This window comes from Gymnogyps californianus, chromosome 2, assembly GCF_018139145.2.
Source record: "Gymnogyps californianus isolate 813 chromosome 2, ASM1813914v2, whole genome shotgun sequence".
Taxonomy (NCBI): domain Eukaryota; kingdom Metazoa; phylum Chordata; class Aves; order Accipitriformes; family Cathartidae; genus Gymnogyps; species Gymnogyps californianus.
In genome coordinates this window covers 103,885,825-103,902,206 of record NC_059472.1, presented here as the reverse complement: position 1 = coordinate 103,902,206, position 16,382 = coordinate 103,885,825, and the positions used below count along the sequence as shown (strand labels likewise).

Below are 16,382 nucleotides of genomic sequence, written 5' to 3'. Positions count from 1 at the left end.
GGACCCATGAGCTCCCAAGGTTTGTGTTTCCACTCCAGTAGCTGGCACACAGACTTCGTATCCTACTTATTGATTCATCCAGCTTAAAGTTTATTAGTATTCACGCACATATTCAGAGTAGGAAGCACACACACAAAGAGGGTAAAAACAGGATTGAATAAAAAGATAGGATAGATTGCGGTGATCAAGTGCAGGGTTCAGTGAGAGAAGCGTACTGACCAACCACCTGTCTACACTCAACCATTCCCTTTTTCCCCTTTTCCCTCTGCTTTCCCACACATCTTCCTGCTTGATCCATCTTCATTCCTCCTTTTCCTCATCTTTGGTCCTTCCACTAAACATCCCATAATAAGTTTTGCACAATCCCAAAATTTTCTTCCCTTGGCGTTATATAATAAATCTGATACCCCTTTAGGCAATGATGCTGTTTTAGTTCACATGGCATTCTGAAGAGGGAGTTTCTTTTACTGTGATGTTGGTAGGTTTCACACCAAGGACAATGGTTTAAATACTGAGGATTTTCCTTGTGCCCTTGTAATATTTTTCAAAAATTCTAATCCTTAATTTCAACCCTTTGAAAAGATATTAGAGAGAATTGCCTTATTTTGTAATAATTTTTACTCTTATGTTTTCCTGAAGAGCTCTGTATTTGTTGGTAGTCTTTAATAACCAGTTTGGTTATGGATAGATCGGCTGTCACCAACATGAATTGATTTTACATAAAACATACAACACAGTGAAGGGCAGTCATATGGACAGTTCACAAAACCAAACTGGAATTGCTAAATTGAAGAAAAATTCCCTAAATTTGCAGTTTGGTTCTTAGATTCAGGTGTGGAAAAGTTACTGACTTATAAAATGCAAAAATTAGGCAGATTGCTCCATCCTTAAAAAGAAGCTGTGATGGTGTCAGTTGTATTATTAAGGGCTCCTTTCTGAAAGCCAGTAGGTGAATGTAGACCTCTGTATTTGTGTGTGTCTTTGTGCTGAATCTAGATCTGGGTTTCTGTAGCTTTGCTACAATCTTTATTGTTCCCTGCTTTGGACAAAGCTGCATTGTAACTTGTACTGCTTGTTGAGGCTGAAATTACGACTATATTGGATGTTGCAAAACAATAAAGGCTGGAATGAAGCATTGGCACTTTTTAGCTCTTGACAAAAAGTACACACAAAGGAAAGAAATGAGCACTACAGAGTAGTTTTGCATTATGTGTGAGACTATGGCTGAAGGTTTAGCAGTCTTACATAAAATTAATTTAGGAGAAGAATGTATCTTTACAAAAGCTTTACCTTTAAAAAAATATGGAGCTTGCTAGCCAGAGTTTATCTACCACTTCTGTTTTCTGAGTGTATGTCTTTTTGCAGCTTTAAATTGTTCTTAAAAAAAAGAAAAAAAGAAAAAAGAAAACCTAACTTACACAGGCTTTGAAAGGATAAAGTGCTTGCTTCCTTGTTTAACTAATTAATCAAAAACACATGTGAACAGACTTTTTCTTTAAATTAATAAAGCGAAACTTGAAATCTAAAAAAAGATAGACATTTCAGTGGGAAAATAAACTGAATAAGGGAAATTACAGGAACAATTAATAATGAAAATGTAATATCTGTGTAATACATATGAGTATATAGTCTTCTGGTATATTTGCATTAACTGTTTGCATTTACCTAATTTCTTTTATTTTAAGGCCATGGAACGTCCTTTAATATAGATTGTAATGTCTGTTCATGTTTTGCTGGAAACTTGATATGTTCTACACGTCAGTGTCTAACTGAGCATAGTTCAGAAGATGAACGTCGGAAGTTTACAGGTAACTTTCCAAACTATGGAAACTGTAAGCTTAATATTCTTAGAGCGAGGATTATCTTCTAAATTTTTTCTACAGTATTAATGGAAAATACCTCATACTTTGTTATTGATATGTTCTTTTAACTATTTATTTTTCTCATGTCCAACCTGCACTTCAGAAAAAACACATACCCTTAAAAAAAAAAAAAATCAGTACTGAAAAATAAAACCTCAGGTAATACCTAAAAATAGGAGGAGACAGGGTAATGCCACTGGGGACAAGAGATAAGGAGTTTGGGGAAAAAATGGAGAAAGCTGAGTAGAATCAGCAAGGAGGCAGGGCACAAACTTCCTACTACTTAAAAGTGTGTATGTGCTACAGCATTGCTAAATTCCAGGAGGGAGGAAGTGGCTGAAGATATGGCACATCTTTGCATTTGCTGGAATGCAAAGATATCTTAGTGACCCTTTGTGTATCTTCTGGCATAGAAAATAAGTGTGCACCGAATTCCTGTTTTGTGTGTTGCTTTTACAGGTTTACCATGTAACTGTGTAGATCAGTTTGTACCAGTATGTGGTCAAAATGGACGCACGTATCCAAGTGCATGTATAGCTCGTTGTGTTGGGCTCCAGGACAACCAATTTGAATTTGGATCATGTATTTCCAAGGATCCTTGTAACCCTAACCCTTGTAATAAAAATCAGAGGTAAAAGCAGAATATGTTTAAGCTTTTCTTTGGCATCTTCTACTCATAAAGCAGATTTACTTTTTCTTTGAGTGTGTTGTATATTGTAGTAACATTCTACTTTTGGGATACTCCAATAAAAATAACTGTTTGAAGTAGCTACTTTTTATTTATCATGGTTATTAACGGACTGTAATAACTGCCAATTCTTGGTTCCATTTATATAGTGCTATATCGTTTAAATTCATTATGTAGATCTCAGTTTTAGCAATAAAAGAGAATTGATGTATACTTTCAAAAGTGGGAGAATCAAATTTTGTTGAAATGGCTACAAGTGTCATTTTACTACTTTGTTTCACACCTTCTAATAGTTTAAAAAAAAACCCACACCTGAATTCAAGACTTGGAGTCAGTCTTGCTTATTCAGTCAATAATTTCTGCTTTTTATCTCTAAAATAGGAAAATATCGATCACTCTGGAACACTTGAGTTTCTCTTAATTAGATTGATATCTTGTGAAAACTATGTCTGTACAATCTCTGTTTTTTCAATGTCAGAAAAAGCAAAATCTGTATAGACAAACATTAAAACAAAAGTACGCTCTGTACTAGTGTCAGAAGAAAAGAAAATCTGACCTTTTTTACAGAAGTCAAAGTCTGTGGCTCATAATATTGGTCCCTGTCTTCAATTTTCTCAGTGTTGTGCAATACTGCAGTTTCCTTTGAATTTGTACATTTTTCTGTTTTGAAAGAAAGCCACCATAAGAAGTTGTGTAATACTGTGCTTTCATGAAAACTGATTACAGCAATTTTGTTTTTTTCCTTTTTCTGCACTTTAAATGCCTTGATGCTGTAATAGCCATTATGGCACTGAAAATTGGAATTTCAAAGCTGTATTGTGGATGTACACTTTTTACCTTTTATATTTTTAATTTGGAAAGTATAGAGAAGTTTTTCAGTTTTACGGAATAACCATTATGCTTAGAACCTCAACTTGTAGTTTCAGTAAAGGACTGTACACAATACATTTTTCTGGGTCAGTTTGATAATGTAGCGTAAACTAAACATGCTCATTTTAAAACATCTCTGAAGCGCTTAGAGTCTATTTAAGATCTTACATTCCGCTTGTAAAATGCTTAAATCTCAGAATTTCTGGTAGTCCCTAATATAAAAGGAAAATCTGTAATGCATAGGACAGCAGCACTCAGAGAGAATAAGGACGTATTGTACATAATCCAGTGGTAGCATTGTTGTCATTTATAGAAGGAGGAGATTGTTTAAAAAGCCATTTGACCTTTCATCAGTCTATTCATCAAACTCTATTGGCTGACATTTCTCTCGCAGAGGGATGTCTTGCAGGGCATATGGCAAATGTTTTGCGGATAAGACCATGGAAGGTACATATTTAATATAAAGGGGAAAGAATTTCTGCTGTTTATTGCTCTTTACTTATCTGTGAAGGCTTGAGAGGGATGACGTGCCAAAAAAGGAAATTGTGTTAATACTAGATTTTTCCGTTTGTTTGCAGTCATTCCCAAGATTGGATGTGATATAATATCCTGAGCCTACAAAGCTAGAATACAATTAGATATTTGTAATTGAAACCATATAATCTTGTAAGTCTTGTTTTCACTACCTTCTCAAGGAAGGGTGAGGCTAGACCTCTGCAATATAATCTTTTTCTCTTGCAATTCACTGTTTTCATGTTTTCTCTAGTTTTCCTTAAATATGCATTTACAAAATGAAGCTTGGGAGTAGGTAAGAAGTTCATCCAAGCCTTTTTCGAAAATCCATTGAAAAATACTTGGTAAAAGATAAATTTTAGTGGCAACTGTAGTTGTGTTCACATACATTCACTAAACATGGTGTGAACCAGTTCCAGGTTTGTGATGAGACCTGAAATTGGCTATTCAGAACGTTTTATCACTTGTATTTCCTGGAGCTCTGCTGAACCATAGTTAGCTCTAAAGCACTGGAGAAGATTTCACTGAAAATATTTTCCCTGAATATTTTGAGACTTTAAAAAAAAAAAACCTGTGACATGATATGAAATTATTATTACTTTATGCAGGTGCATACCAAAGAAACAAGTTTGCTTGACTAGTTTTGGAAAGTTCGAATGTAGCCAGCATGAATGTGTGCCAAGGCAGTTAAATTGTGACCAGACACGGGATCCTGTTTGTGACACAGACAATGTGGAATACAGTAACTTGTGTACTTTGTACCAAAAAGGAAAAAGTTTAGCATACCGAGGACCATGCCAGGTAGGAAGTGGTTCTAGCAATAAATATGAAATCTTCTTTGTTCTTTAATGTTCAACTTTGCAATATTCTGGTTTTTTGCAATATTCTGGTTTTTATAGCTTACAAAATGTTTTCCTTGAAAGTAATCCTTTAAAAATGTAGTTTTAACTAGTATAAAAAATGTTCTTACAAAATTACATTCAGAATTTTCTCAAGTGTTTCTCTGCTTTAGTTAACAGTTGTCTCAAAACCAATAAAAAGCATAACGTGCTTTCTTGGGGATAATACTCTGATGTTTATATTAAGTCTTCCTATATTTTTCACTACTAAAGCTTACACTGAGGTATGTTTGCAGTAATTAGTGCAGTTCCTTGGGTAGTTAAATGCTAGTTTTTACCAATTTGAACTTGTTTTAAATAAAAATTAATGCCTGGTCATAGATAGTCTTTAGCATTTTGTGTGATCGTGCCCCAGGTTTACCAAGTTCATTGTTCAGGATCTATTTACACCTAAGTTTTGTTGGAGACTAGGCAGTCTGTAATATTTTCTTTAATTAGTCTGGATTGGATTAGTCTTCATATTAATCCCCGAGAAGGATTAGGATTAGGTTTAGTTCTTCCATCCCACCGCTCCTCACAGTGTTGGTAGACAAGCTATTTCTATTGCTTTACAAGAAAAGTCAAGAGCTATTCTTTTCAGAGTTGCTGGCTTTACTGTTAATAGGTTGTTCATCTCCAGATTTTTCTCAAATGATGAAGATTAATTTGAGACCTTCTCTTGGTCTCAACTGATGGATATTCTTAGAAGTACAGAACATTTTTTCAGGGTTTTTCTGTATTATAAATGCTATTGCTCTTTTAACCCACTTTTAGTTTCTGCCTTTCTGTCTTTATACCTTCTTTTTCTTGCCCTTTTTCAGCAACCTCGTTAAGTACAGATAATTCTTCTCATTGCACATCAGATATCTCATGAGATACTCAGAGAATGTTCAGCCCTTGAACAGTAAGAATCAAAGGAATATTGCATGGCTGTTTTTTTTCTCCAGCAGTTATATGTCTAGTTGTATCCATGTTCATGAAGTTTTTGACACTAGTAGCTTTAAGTTTTCACTCTTGCTTTTATAGGGAAGATGACTGCAAGATATGAAACTATTTGGGGTGCTCACATTTACTTGTCCTCTATCTGTTTGCTTGTTAGCTTAGGTGTGTAACATAGAAGCTGTAATTGTCTTGCTATTTTAGAGGATATACAGTGATCATATAGCTATGGTAACTTACTTGAAATATTAGTTTAATAAAATATTTAGACTTTAGCAAGAAATTATGGAATGAGTTGTGTCATTTCACAAGACTTTGGACACAAGTATTAGTCATACCTTGTCTGCAAAGAGTCAGCAATTCCATTTGCTTCTGTCCATGTTCAGAAGCTTAAGTTTATTGGCATTTGACCTTTTGAATGTGTTGGACTAATACACGTGCACAGGTGGGACAGGAAAAAACTATATTACAAGTTTCTTTGATTTTTACATGTGTTTGAATCAAATGACATGCTAGGTATGTTTTTCTGAGAGAAAATGGACACAATAAATGTATTTTTATAGATGTAAAGGTCTCAACAATAAATATATTTTTGACAGACATGTCTAGTAATGGATTTTATTCTTTCGAAGTAAATGTATACATTTAGCTTCTCAAATAATGTGTTAGAAATACATGCGCACACACACTAAATTTTAAGAACACAAAACCACAGAGATGAATGAATAATAAAGTCATTAAAATATTAAGAAATACTACAATAGCAAATATTTTCTTAAATTAATTTTATTAATAAAATACTTTATTTCATACATAATGAAATTATAATAATCTTAAATCTAATCAATTTAATAAGTTAATTTAAATGACATGGTCATTTTAAGCATTAGCACAGAACAAAAATTGTTGTTTCCCAAAACATGTCTTATTGTACATTTCTCAGATTCCAACTTACATTTTTCTGTCACCTTCTTTGAGTATTTATTCTTTGCATTTATTACCCATTCATAAACTGGCAGGTTATTTACTCTAGATTTCCTACTTTTTTGAATGTTTGACAATATTAGCAGTGAATTCCCATTAACTTTGGTTTTCCTAATGTTAAAACTACTCTGAAGTTTCTGTAGCATGTATAAATTGATCTTTGAAACATTTCTGTGTGTTTCAGCCGTTTTGCAAATCAGTGGAACCTGTATGTGGACATAACGGAGAAACCTACAGCAGCGTCTGCGCTGCCTATTCCGACCGTGTGGCTGTTGACTATTACGGACACTGTCAGGCTGTAGGCGTTCTCTCAGACTACGGTTTTCATACAGAGTGTGCCTTTGTTAAATGTCCCCAGCTTTCCGCTACTGGCTGCAAACCGGTTATTGCACCAGGTATGTTAATTCGTTGTTGAAGTTTACTGCAGATAGGAGAGAGTCTCCAGGCTATGTGTATAAATAGGTGTGTATTTGGAACAAAAGTTATGCTTTAAAATATTATATTCCATAATGTCTTTGAGACATCTAAGAGAAAGGATGAAGTAGAGATCTTTACTTAGGGCTAGAACAAGCCAGTATCAGGATTCAGCCGAGTAACTCTGAAGTGGAAAGGCCTTGGCTTTAGGAGTCATGCTCCTTCAGTCTTTAGAAACTTGCAGCTGTCGCCGTAGGACTGGTTTGGGAGAAACGAATGAGGTCTGTGGTGTCTAGGGCAGAATGTCACTGGGAATCGGATGAGTAATTTTTCGGAAGTGGCAGCACAGATACCACACTGGAATGCCAAACTGTCATCAAAGTAGAGTTCCCAGAAGAACAAAGATGATATTTAATTAGAAGACAGAATAAGATACCATATGTATTTACAGTACTGTGAAAGAGGAAGACAGTAGGAATAGTTTTGCAGTTGTGCTGGTTTGAACTGGTTTTTTATTGTTTTCACAAATACTTCCTTTATGAAACAGTAACTAATCACAGGTAATACACAGAGCAAGGAAAGCTCAGTTTTTAAAAAGAAACAGTTTTATGCATTTTTCTCATTCACGGGTTTGAAAAAGGGTCTTTGTGCTTTGGTATTACATTCAATATTGTAAAAGTCACTCTGTGAATGTGAATTATATATAATAAGTGGGGGGGTGAATTAAATATACAGTCATGGGTAAAAAGTTGAAATATTAGCCCTTTGGTTTCTGAGACAGTGAGGAAAAACAGTAGGAGAAATGACATGCTTCTGTGTTAAACATGAATCTGTCAGACAAGTCCTTTTTCCCCCCTTATTATATAAAGATTCTAAGCTCCAACATGGTATAACTGCATAAATTAATGTTTGCAATGGGCATAATTGCTTCTGTCATGTCCTAGCTATTTCAGCTCTTGAAATTCATCATTTCTGTAGTTGCATATGCATGCATCCATACAAAACCTTGGCTTGTGGTACACAAAGTGCCTGTGGTTTTTAGCTTACAATAATGTATCATCTGGAAACAAATGAAAATTCATCTTGTTGCTTCATGTTGATAGTAGTAAATGTGTGTTGAAAGGTGACTGCTTTTGCATTATAAATGTTTTCAACGTTAAAAAATCTTAGAAATTGTGCAATTCTGCTATCAAATTGAAACATTTACTTTGCTTTGGTAGTTTTGCTATTTTCATTCTCAGTTAACATTCAACTTTTGACCTCTGCTTACTTAAAAGTGAAAGACTATTTGCTTTTATTTATGAGATTTTTTTTTATTCACATAGGAGCCTGCTGTCCACTATGTGCTGGAATGCTGAGAATCTTATATGACAAAGACAAGCTGGATACTTTTGCACGGGTAAACAGTTTAATCATGCCTTACGTTAAATGGTGCATGGAAAAGTCAAGTTACTGTGTACTTTCTCCTGAAAAGTTAACACATTAGAAAACCAATTATTTGTCAGTAGGTAGTGTGTGATTTGGTTTTTTTCTTTATACTGTTTATACTTTCCTTTATTTCTTAATATCAGGTATAGAAATTGAATTACAATGCAAAGCAAAACAATTAGAGTAGGCACAAACAAGCACATTCAGGTTTGCAGTTTAAATGACTTGTAATAGTAAAGACAAATGATATGGGAACTGCATCTATCCCATGGTAGTAATACAGTGTATATTTGTTATTTATGGCCTTTTCGTTAAGATTATTCTGCTAGTTCACTATTTCCTAATGTAGGTAACTTAGTTCTGATATTGCCTTATGTTTAAATTGGATTGTTTTACACTCTTTGGGTTATTTAGATAGCTGTCACTGATTTTGTTGCTCATCAGCTAAAGTGTTGGATTTTAATTTAACATCTCCGTAAGTTAAGACACCAGCTTCCTTCATTGCTGCTCTTTGAAAACCTCCAGTGTAAGATGGATCTTCTGATGTTGATTGTCTGTCGCTGAACACAACGTACTAGGCCCAGACTCCCCATGTGGTGTATAAAAGGATTGCACTTTATTGACCCCTGCTTTTATGCTTCAGTATATGGAAGAGAGCAGAACGCTTGATTTTTGGCACGACATCACAACAAAATAGAGTAATATGACGATCGTGCCTGGTGAAGCAAAACAATTCATGTTTGCATCTGCACATGATTTTCATTTTTTTAAATATCAAGAAGAAAGAGAATTTCACCAAAACAGTATAAAATTACATTAACCTCTTTATATGTTTAGAAGTAGAGATAATTAGCTATTATTGTAAAAACACAGAAAAATTTAGCTTGAACATGACCCCTGGAGATCGTCTAGTCCAACCCTCTGCTCAAAGCAAGGGTAACTCCAGTTAGATCAGCTTGGCCAGCTGAGTTTTTAAAACCTCCAGGAGTGGAGATTCCACAAGCTGAACGCTGCTGGACTCTCTCCAGTTCGTCAGTGTGGCCTGGGGGAGGGGGCATAAATAAAGGGGGATGAGGACTTCTGCTGGGTCTGTTCTTGCTGCTGCAGCCCAGTGTGTGGTTGGCCTTCATCTCAAGGGTGTGCTGCTGATTGATGTTCTACTGGTTTCCTCTCAGAGATTTTGTGTTTGTGTGTGCCATGTGTGTGTGTGTGTGTGCGTTGATCGATTTTGCTGAGTAACAGTGTCTCTCGGGTCATGAGTGCATCCTGCAGTGTCTTCCAGTTGTCATCTCTAATGGTACCAGGGACACGGTGACCGCTGCAGCTTCTCAGTTCATATATTACAACATGCGGCTGTGAAGAACAATTTTTAGTTTTAGTTAGAAGAAGGCTTTCTAGTTAAAGAAATTTATTGGACTTACTCAAGTAGTTATTCAAGTTCTTGGTGATAACTTAACTACTCTCCTGTCACCTACTAAGTACCCTAATACCTGGATTAGGGTACTTCGTAGTTGCTGGTTTTCTTCTTTTTTCCCCTCTCTTCTTTCTTCCCTTTGTCACCACAGTCTTGCTGACTTTCTCTTCTCTTGCTCACCTAACACCACAATACACAGTCTTCAAGTTTTCAGAACTCATATATATGTAAATATATATATATCTTTACATTTAAAATGTGTGATCTCTCAAACATTCAAGTCAGCATTCTCTTAGCACATACTAGAAATTACAGAAGTTTGACTGAAGCTCTCTCCTTTGGAAACTTCAATCAGGAGTCATGCAGTAAGCCCCCAGAGATGATCTCTAACTGGTCACAGCCACCTGGAGACTATGCATGGCGTGACACTACCCTGAGCATCGAGAGTTAGAAGCTCTGCGCCTTTGTTACTCCAGTGTGAATCAGAGGCCAGCTAATATCTCCTAATAATACCATAGAAAATGCCCAACTGTGTATTTGAGTAGATTTGATGCTTTTGTCATCTACATGAAATTAATGTTAATAACATTGATCTCCTCTGAGTCCATCAATAAAACTATAGGATTGGTGTGCAGCTCTTGCTTTTGACAGTGTACGTATACATACAGTGTATACATCCGTTGTACTGGAGATGGTTACATCTCAGACAGATGGAATCATTGCTAGAAATGCTAGCATACACTTTAACCAACCCAAGAGGGCAAGGAGTAGTAATGTATGCCTATTTTAGTTCAGACAGGTGGTTCATATGAGAAAAAACTGCTTCAATTACTGAAGAGTTCTGTAAATCTGACTTTTTGTTTTCTCCCCCCACCCCTCTGGCCTTTTTTGTAAAGATACCAGGAAACAAAAGTCAGCATCTACACAGAGCAAAGAAACATTAGAGATCTGCTAAAATTCTAATCTAATCTACTGGATTTCTAATCTAAGACATTAAAATCCAAGTTTGACACTATTGGTCACCCTTAAAGTATCCATGTGCTTCTGTTTTAAGACTGAACAGGGTTTGCTGATCAGTCAGCATGTCAGACTACATTTTAATGGGGCTATGACAAGGAAATCCCTCAAAGCTCTGGTAAAAGATGTGGTGTGTGACACCTTGCAAATTTGATTCATGTAGTCTACCTGGATTTCCTAGGTTTCCATTTGTTAAGGTCCTATACCATTGGTCTTAAAAGAAACGAAGCTACAGTAGGATAAGAAGGATGGATTTCTTGCAGCTAAAGCTAGAAAAAAGAACACAAAAGAATGACCAGAAGTCACAAGTGAAGTATTTGTGTTGGTGTCTATAAGGTTCCAACACATCCAGAAGTGACCTGGAAAAAAGGTGAAAAACCTTTAAGGTGTCGCAGTCCTTAAACAAACTGAGCATCTACAATCAAATTATTGTTTGTCAGATACAGACAGCAGAATAGAGATAAGAATTTTAAGAGAAAAATATATTTACCTGGTAGATACGTAGTGATCTTGAAATGTCACATGTTCCCATATATACAGACATGTGTCTGTCTCAACAAAGCCGTAGCTCGTCATTTCTGGTGGCTCTTGGAACAGGTGCTGTGATGGTAAAGGCGTGCCAGCTGCTAGGGCTGCCCTGCCTCTTGTTTCCCAGCATAGGAGTACAAGCCGCTGTAACAGATAACCATTTACATTATTTTGAGGTACGTGATACATACACACACTAACCATGAAGATGGAGAACAACACATATCAAAACCATGGTTAATTTCAGAAGTAAATTATTTTTTCCCCTTCTTCCTTTCACTTTTTTTATGTTTTTAGGGGGTTTGGTTTTGGGGGTTTTTTTTTTAGAATCATGGAATCATTTTTTAGAATAATGTTTCAGAATCATAGAATCATTTAGGTTTTGTGCTAGAGGTTAGAACTGAGTAGTCTAATGGCTGAAACAAATTTTCTGGCATGATATCAAGTTATTAAAACTGAAGAGGAGAAATGTAATTTTGCATAACATCACGTCATCCACAAAGTTCTTTGTTTTCTTCCAGGTAACAAACAAAAAGCCTATAACAGTACTTGACATACTTGAAAAAATCCGCCTGCATGTCTCAGTGCCACAGTGTGATGTGTTTGGATACTTAAGCATAGAATCCGAAATTGTGATTCTCATCATTCCTGTGGATCAGAACCCCAAACCATTGCAGGTAGACTATGTTATTATTTTGTTTACCCAGCATGGATTTACTTCATTTTTATATGTGTACACTTTACTATTTTCAATATAGCAGTCTTAAAATCGTGCATTTTCCTGTGTACTGAATACATGGGGATTTCTCTAGTGACTCAAATCTGAATAGCTACTATTATGGATGGTAAAATGTGTCTTGAGAATCTGCTTTTCTGATAAGAGGCTTTTGAGTGCGGGTAATTAGAGGGGGGAGGTGAAGGAAGGCCAAGGATAGAGTAGTATGATTTTTGTTTTAAAATCAATAAATGCAGAACCCTCAACTTTCTATGGCTCAAATAACAGAAAATATGAACTGATGAAAATAAATAAATTACTGAATGACCTCTTAAATGAATATTAATTGTATATTAAATGCATACTTCTGTATGAAATGGTAGTCCTTTGCCTCCGATGTCAGGGTTAAAAGTAGATTGAAGTATATGTGATATTAGGCTGAAGCACATCATACATAGTGATATCATATTAATACATTGTGCGCGTCTTGATGTTAAGCAGTAGTTCATACTGAAGAGGATCTATTGATAGTATTCTGAGACCATCCTGGTTTTGATATTCGTTTCCACCTTATGGTAGAAAGTGCTGGGAGATCCCAAAATGCTATTACGACCTTAAAAAAGGACATAACATTCCAATAAGCTGTCCAGCTTGCTGTGTCATAGCTAGTTCATGCTAGCAAACAAGAACCTAACGCTCACAGTACTAAACTCTAAAGCTAAACCAACAAATGCAGCTCCAAGTTCTTACAGTATTTTCTCAGGAGCAGTTCAGAGCAATAGAAGCAAGGCTTTGGCTATGTATTCCACTATTATTGTCTTGGAGCTGTTGCTTCATTTTTACTTTCTGCTTGTTAACGTGTGCAAAACCAGTGAGGATATCTTCTTCCTATTAAAAGGAACATAATTCCTTGCCATTTTATAGTTGTTTCTAATAGTCTTGCCTGGCCCTGCTGACAGCACTTTATAATGAAATCCCTTTGCAGATTAGGTGCTCTGACTGCTTCATTCTGTTACCTGACATGCTGATGTGTACTAGTGTAAAATGAAGGATTTAGCTTTGAAAAGGAAGGGGAGAGAAGACCTGCCCACAATCTCTCTCTCATCTTTTACAATACAAACAGAATTCAGGCAGGTTCATTTCCTTGTTGTTTAGTTTATATTGATGGCTGCTTCCCATTTCCGTTTTATTTCTGCAGTCTAATTTTGCATGCTCAGTATTGCTTCTGGGATGGGCTAAAGTTATGGCATAGTGTGAGGGGACAGAATCACTGCCATAAACTTTGCGAGCTGCAGTATCTAATAGGGTAGTTGTTTCTCAGGCAGATAATTGTGTGTGTTTTGCTTGCCTGTGCGACCGGAGCAACCCTGTTATGTCCAACTCAGCTCCAACTTAGGTCTCCTTCTTTAGCTGAAATAGCCCAAAATGTTACCAGGACTTAGGAAACAAGGTCTCGAGCCTTGCCAATCTGGTCAGCTCTCACTCCATCTGCAGCAGGTGCTGTCAGACTCCTGGGGAGAGGAGGACTCTCTGAAATCAGAGAGGCCACCTGAAACCACGAAGGGGCTGCTCATCTCACTGGTGACACCCATTGCTGAGCTAGAAGTTCTCCACATTCAAAGCTTTGGGCCTCCAGATATTAAGTTTGTCATGTTAAAACTTCACCAGAGGCAGCTTCCAAAGCTGTTAAAGAGACTTAGTACCAAATTGATTCCTGGGTTGCAGTAGAAGGTAAGGTGGAAAAAATTGATTTTCTAACGTAAATTCGTAATTATCATCATGTCAGTGGGGGAATGGAAACGTGGAAACCTGGGTTTTCTCAGGTTTTCCTATTACTTCCATTCTTCTCTTCCCTTCCCATAAAAGACATCAGTTTTCCCTGATTTGGAAGAAAAAGCCCAATAAGTAGAAAATCCTGATTTTTCCACTGTTGCAGACTTCAAGGCAGTATCTTGGTCAATCAGGAAGGAAGTCCTCAGGTTTAGAGGTACTTACTTTAGTTATCATTTACTGTGAGCTTTTTGGCATCAACATTCAAAACACATCACCCACGATAACTCGTATGTAGCTTCCTTCCTTCCCTTTTGCTGCTACTCAGGGCTTCCACAGTAGTTTTCACAGTACCAAAGTCTATGAGAAGAGCTCCAATATGTTTTCTAAGAAATACTCCCAAATATTTTACAAATCTTACGTGCTGATGGGAATAACTCAGATTTTCTTTCCTGCATTTTGCTATCTAGCAACATTTTTGCATTGGCATTTTACATGGCAAGAAGAGAAATAATAACTTTTTTTTTCCTTAGATTGAAGCCTGCAATAAAGAAGCAGAAAAGATAGAGTCACTGATAAATTCAGACAGTCCAACATTAGCATCACACGTGCCACTGTCAGCTCTAATTGCATCTCAAGTACAAGTTTCGTTTAGCATTTCTTCTCCTTCTGTTAAAGTGGTGCCTGTTCTGCACTCCCTGTTCATGAGCCTTTTATTCACCTTGTCAGCATTAATATATTGTATGTAACTGCTTAGAAAGTATGCATGAGTATTGTGGTGTTTTATATTGTGAAGGACATTCAGAATTGTTGATCACTGAACCAGAAAACAAAAATTGTAGAAGATTTGATGAACTAATATTTTTCAATGAAGAACTAAAAGTATTTGGAATAATGTGAAAAGACGATTCTTTTATTCATTACTAGTCAGATGACTGTTTCAGCACAATTAGATTGTTTTCCATTGATCTTGAAAACGTAAAAATACTCTGGAAAGTTCTGACATAATGGATTTATGATTTTTGCGAGAAGGGATCTTACAGAGGTTTTTTTCAGCAATGAACAAAATAGTGTTTTGAGTTTATTGAAGAATGTTAATTTTATATTATTCAGATGCATATCAGTGACAACGAAAAGCACGCACCTATTTTAAACATCGTTTTTGGAAGAAACAAATTGCTGCTACTTAATTACCTTACCAAAAATTTAAGAGTTTATTCTCATGTAAATATGCTTTCATATTTTATTATGAAGAAAACTAACTAGCCCTGGGCCTATTTCAGTAGACGTCTTTACTTGGACTAGTGAAGATTTGCAGGACATTGGGCTCAATGCTTGTAAAATGACAATCAAGCTCTATACTAGTACCTGACTTCAATGAAGAAATATGTTCTTTTTATAGTTTTGTACATTTCAGAATCTCATATTGGATGCAAAATTATAAAGAATCTCAGTATCTATATTTAAGTGCCATTTAAAATATTGCAGTATTTGCATGTTATCTAATGAAATTTATACTTTAAATGTTTATACAAACAGTATGTTTTATTACTTACTGTATTTTATGCACCTGACCTTAGTCTACATGAAGTATTTTATATCAGTATTATGATAGCCAACTTTTGAAGTATATACAGAAAAACTTATTTTTGCCAAAATGCTGAACTTTGAAAGAAAGCACTGAAAACTTTTTGAACATGTATGTTGTTGTAGCATGTTTGTAGCAATTGTTTTCTGCTAAATCTTTTAAATGCAAAAGTATTAAAGCTTTTTATTTTAATAAAACACTTTGTCATGTGTCCTTGTATACGAATGCCTGTAATTTTATAGAATTCTGCAATACAGCGTGTATTTTTCTTTCTCTCCCAATCAACGCTTAAAACTAACTGCAATTACATACATTCATGACTCACACAGTTTACTGCTTCCAAATAAAGTACATTTCGAGGGGGTTCTGGGAGGGGGTTGTTTTGGGGTTTTTTTACCAAATCTGTGTCACATGCACATAAGTTTATGCTATGAGTGTCAGACTCGATTAACTATAGAAGAGGAATGTAAATGTCTTTATGGGACCCTCTTGAGTAAGGTCACAGTCATCCTCAGTTTTGATTTGGAAGACACTTCTCTCACCTGCAGCTGGAAATCTGCACAAATACTAAGGACAGAATTACTACCTTATTTGTACCTAAACATTAAGGCTCAACCTCCTCCAAAGCAAACGGAGTGACTAGATGTGTATACTTGCAAGCCAACAGAGCGAGTTTCTTTGAAACCTCCCATCAGTTGCTTTTCTAAGCATATCTCTGTTGTTTGTTGTCTCTTAATGAGTGAAGAGCACTTTTATATTTTAAGTGCAGTTGTA

The 16,382-nt window shown here is 35.9% G+C and overlaps 1 protein-coding gene across 4 annotated transcripts in view; it reads left to right on the top strand.

Annotated features, from left to right (window-relative positions):
- The window catches only part of RECK (reversion inducing cysteine rich protein with kazal motifs), a 65,241-nt gene extending 49,441 nt beyond the window's left edge, over positions 1–15,800 (top strand). For all 4 annotated transcript variants that reach the window (XM_050892153.1, XM_050892152.1, XM_050892154.1 and 1 more), the window contains 7 exons: positions 1,686–1,808; positions 2,322–2,493; positions 4,542–4,734; positions 6,919–7,129; positions 8,474–8,547; positions 12,057–12,212; positions 14,554–15,800. In XM_050892153.1, coding sequence (XP_050748110.1) covers positions 1,686–1,808; positions 2,322–2,493; positions 4,542–4,734; positions 6,919–7,129; positions 8,474–8,547; positions 12,057–12,212; positions 14,554–14,769 — 1,145 coding nt within the window. In that variant the 3' untranslated portion in view covers positions 14,770–15,800. The remainder of the gene's footprint in view (positions 1–1,685; positions 1,809–2,321; positions 2,494–4,541; positions 4,735–6,918; positions 7,130–8,473; positions 8,548–12,056; positions 12,213–14,553) is intronic.
- The last annotated feature ends 582 nt before the right edge of the window (positions 15,801–16,382 follow it).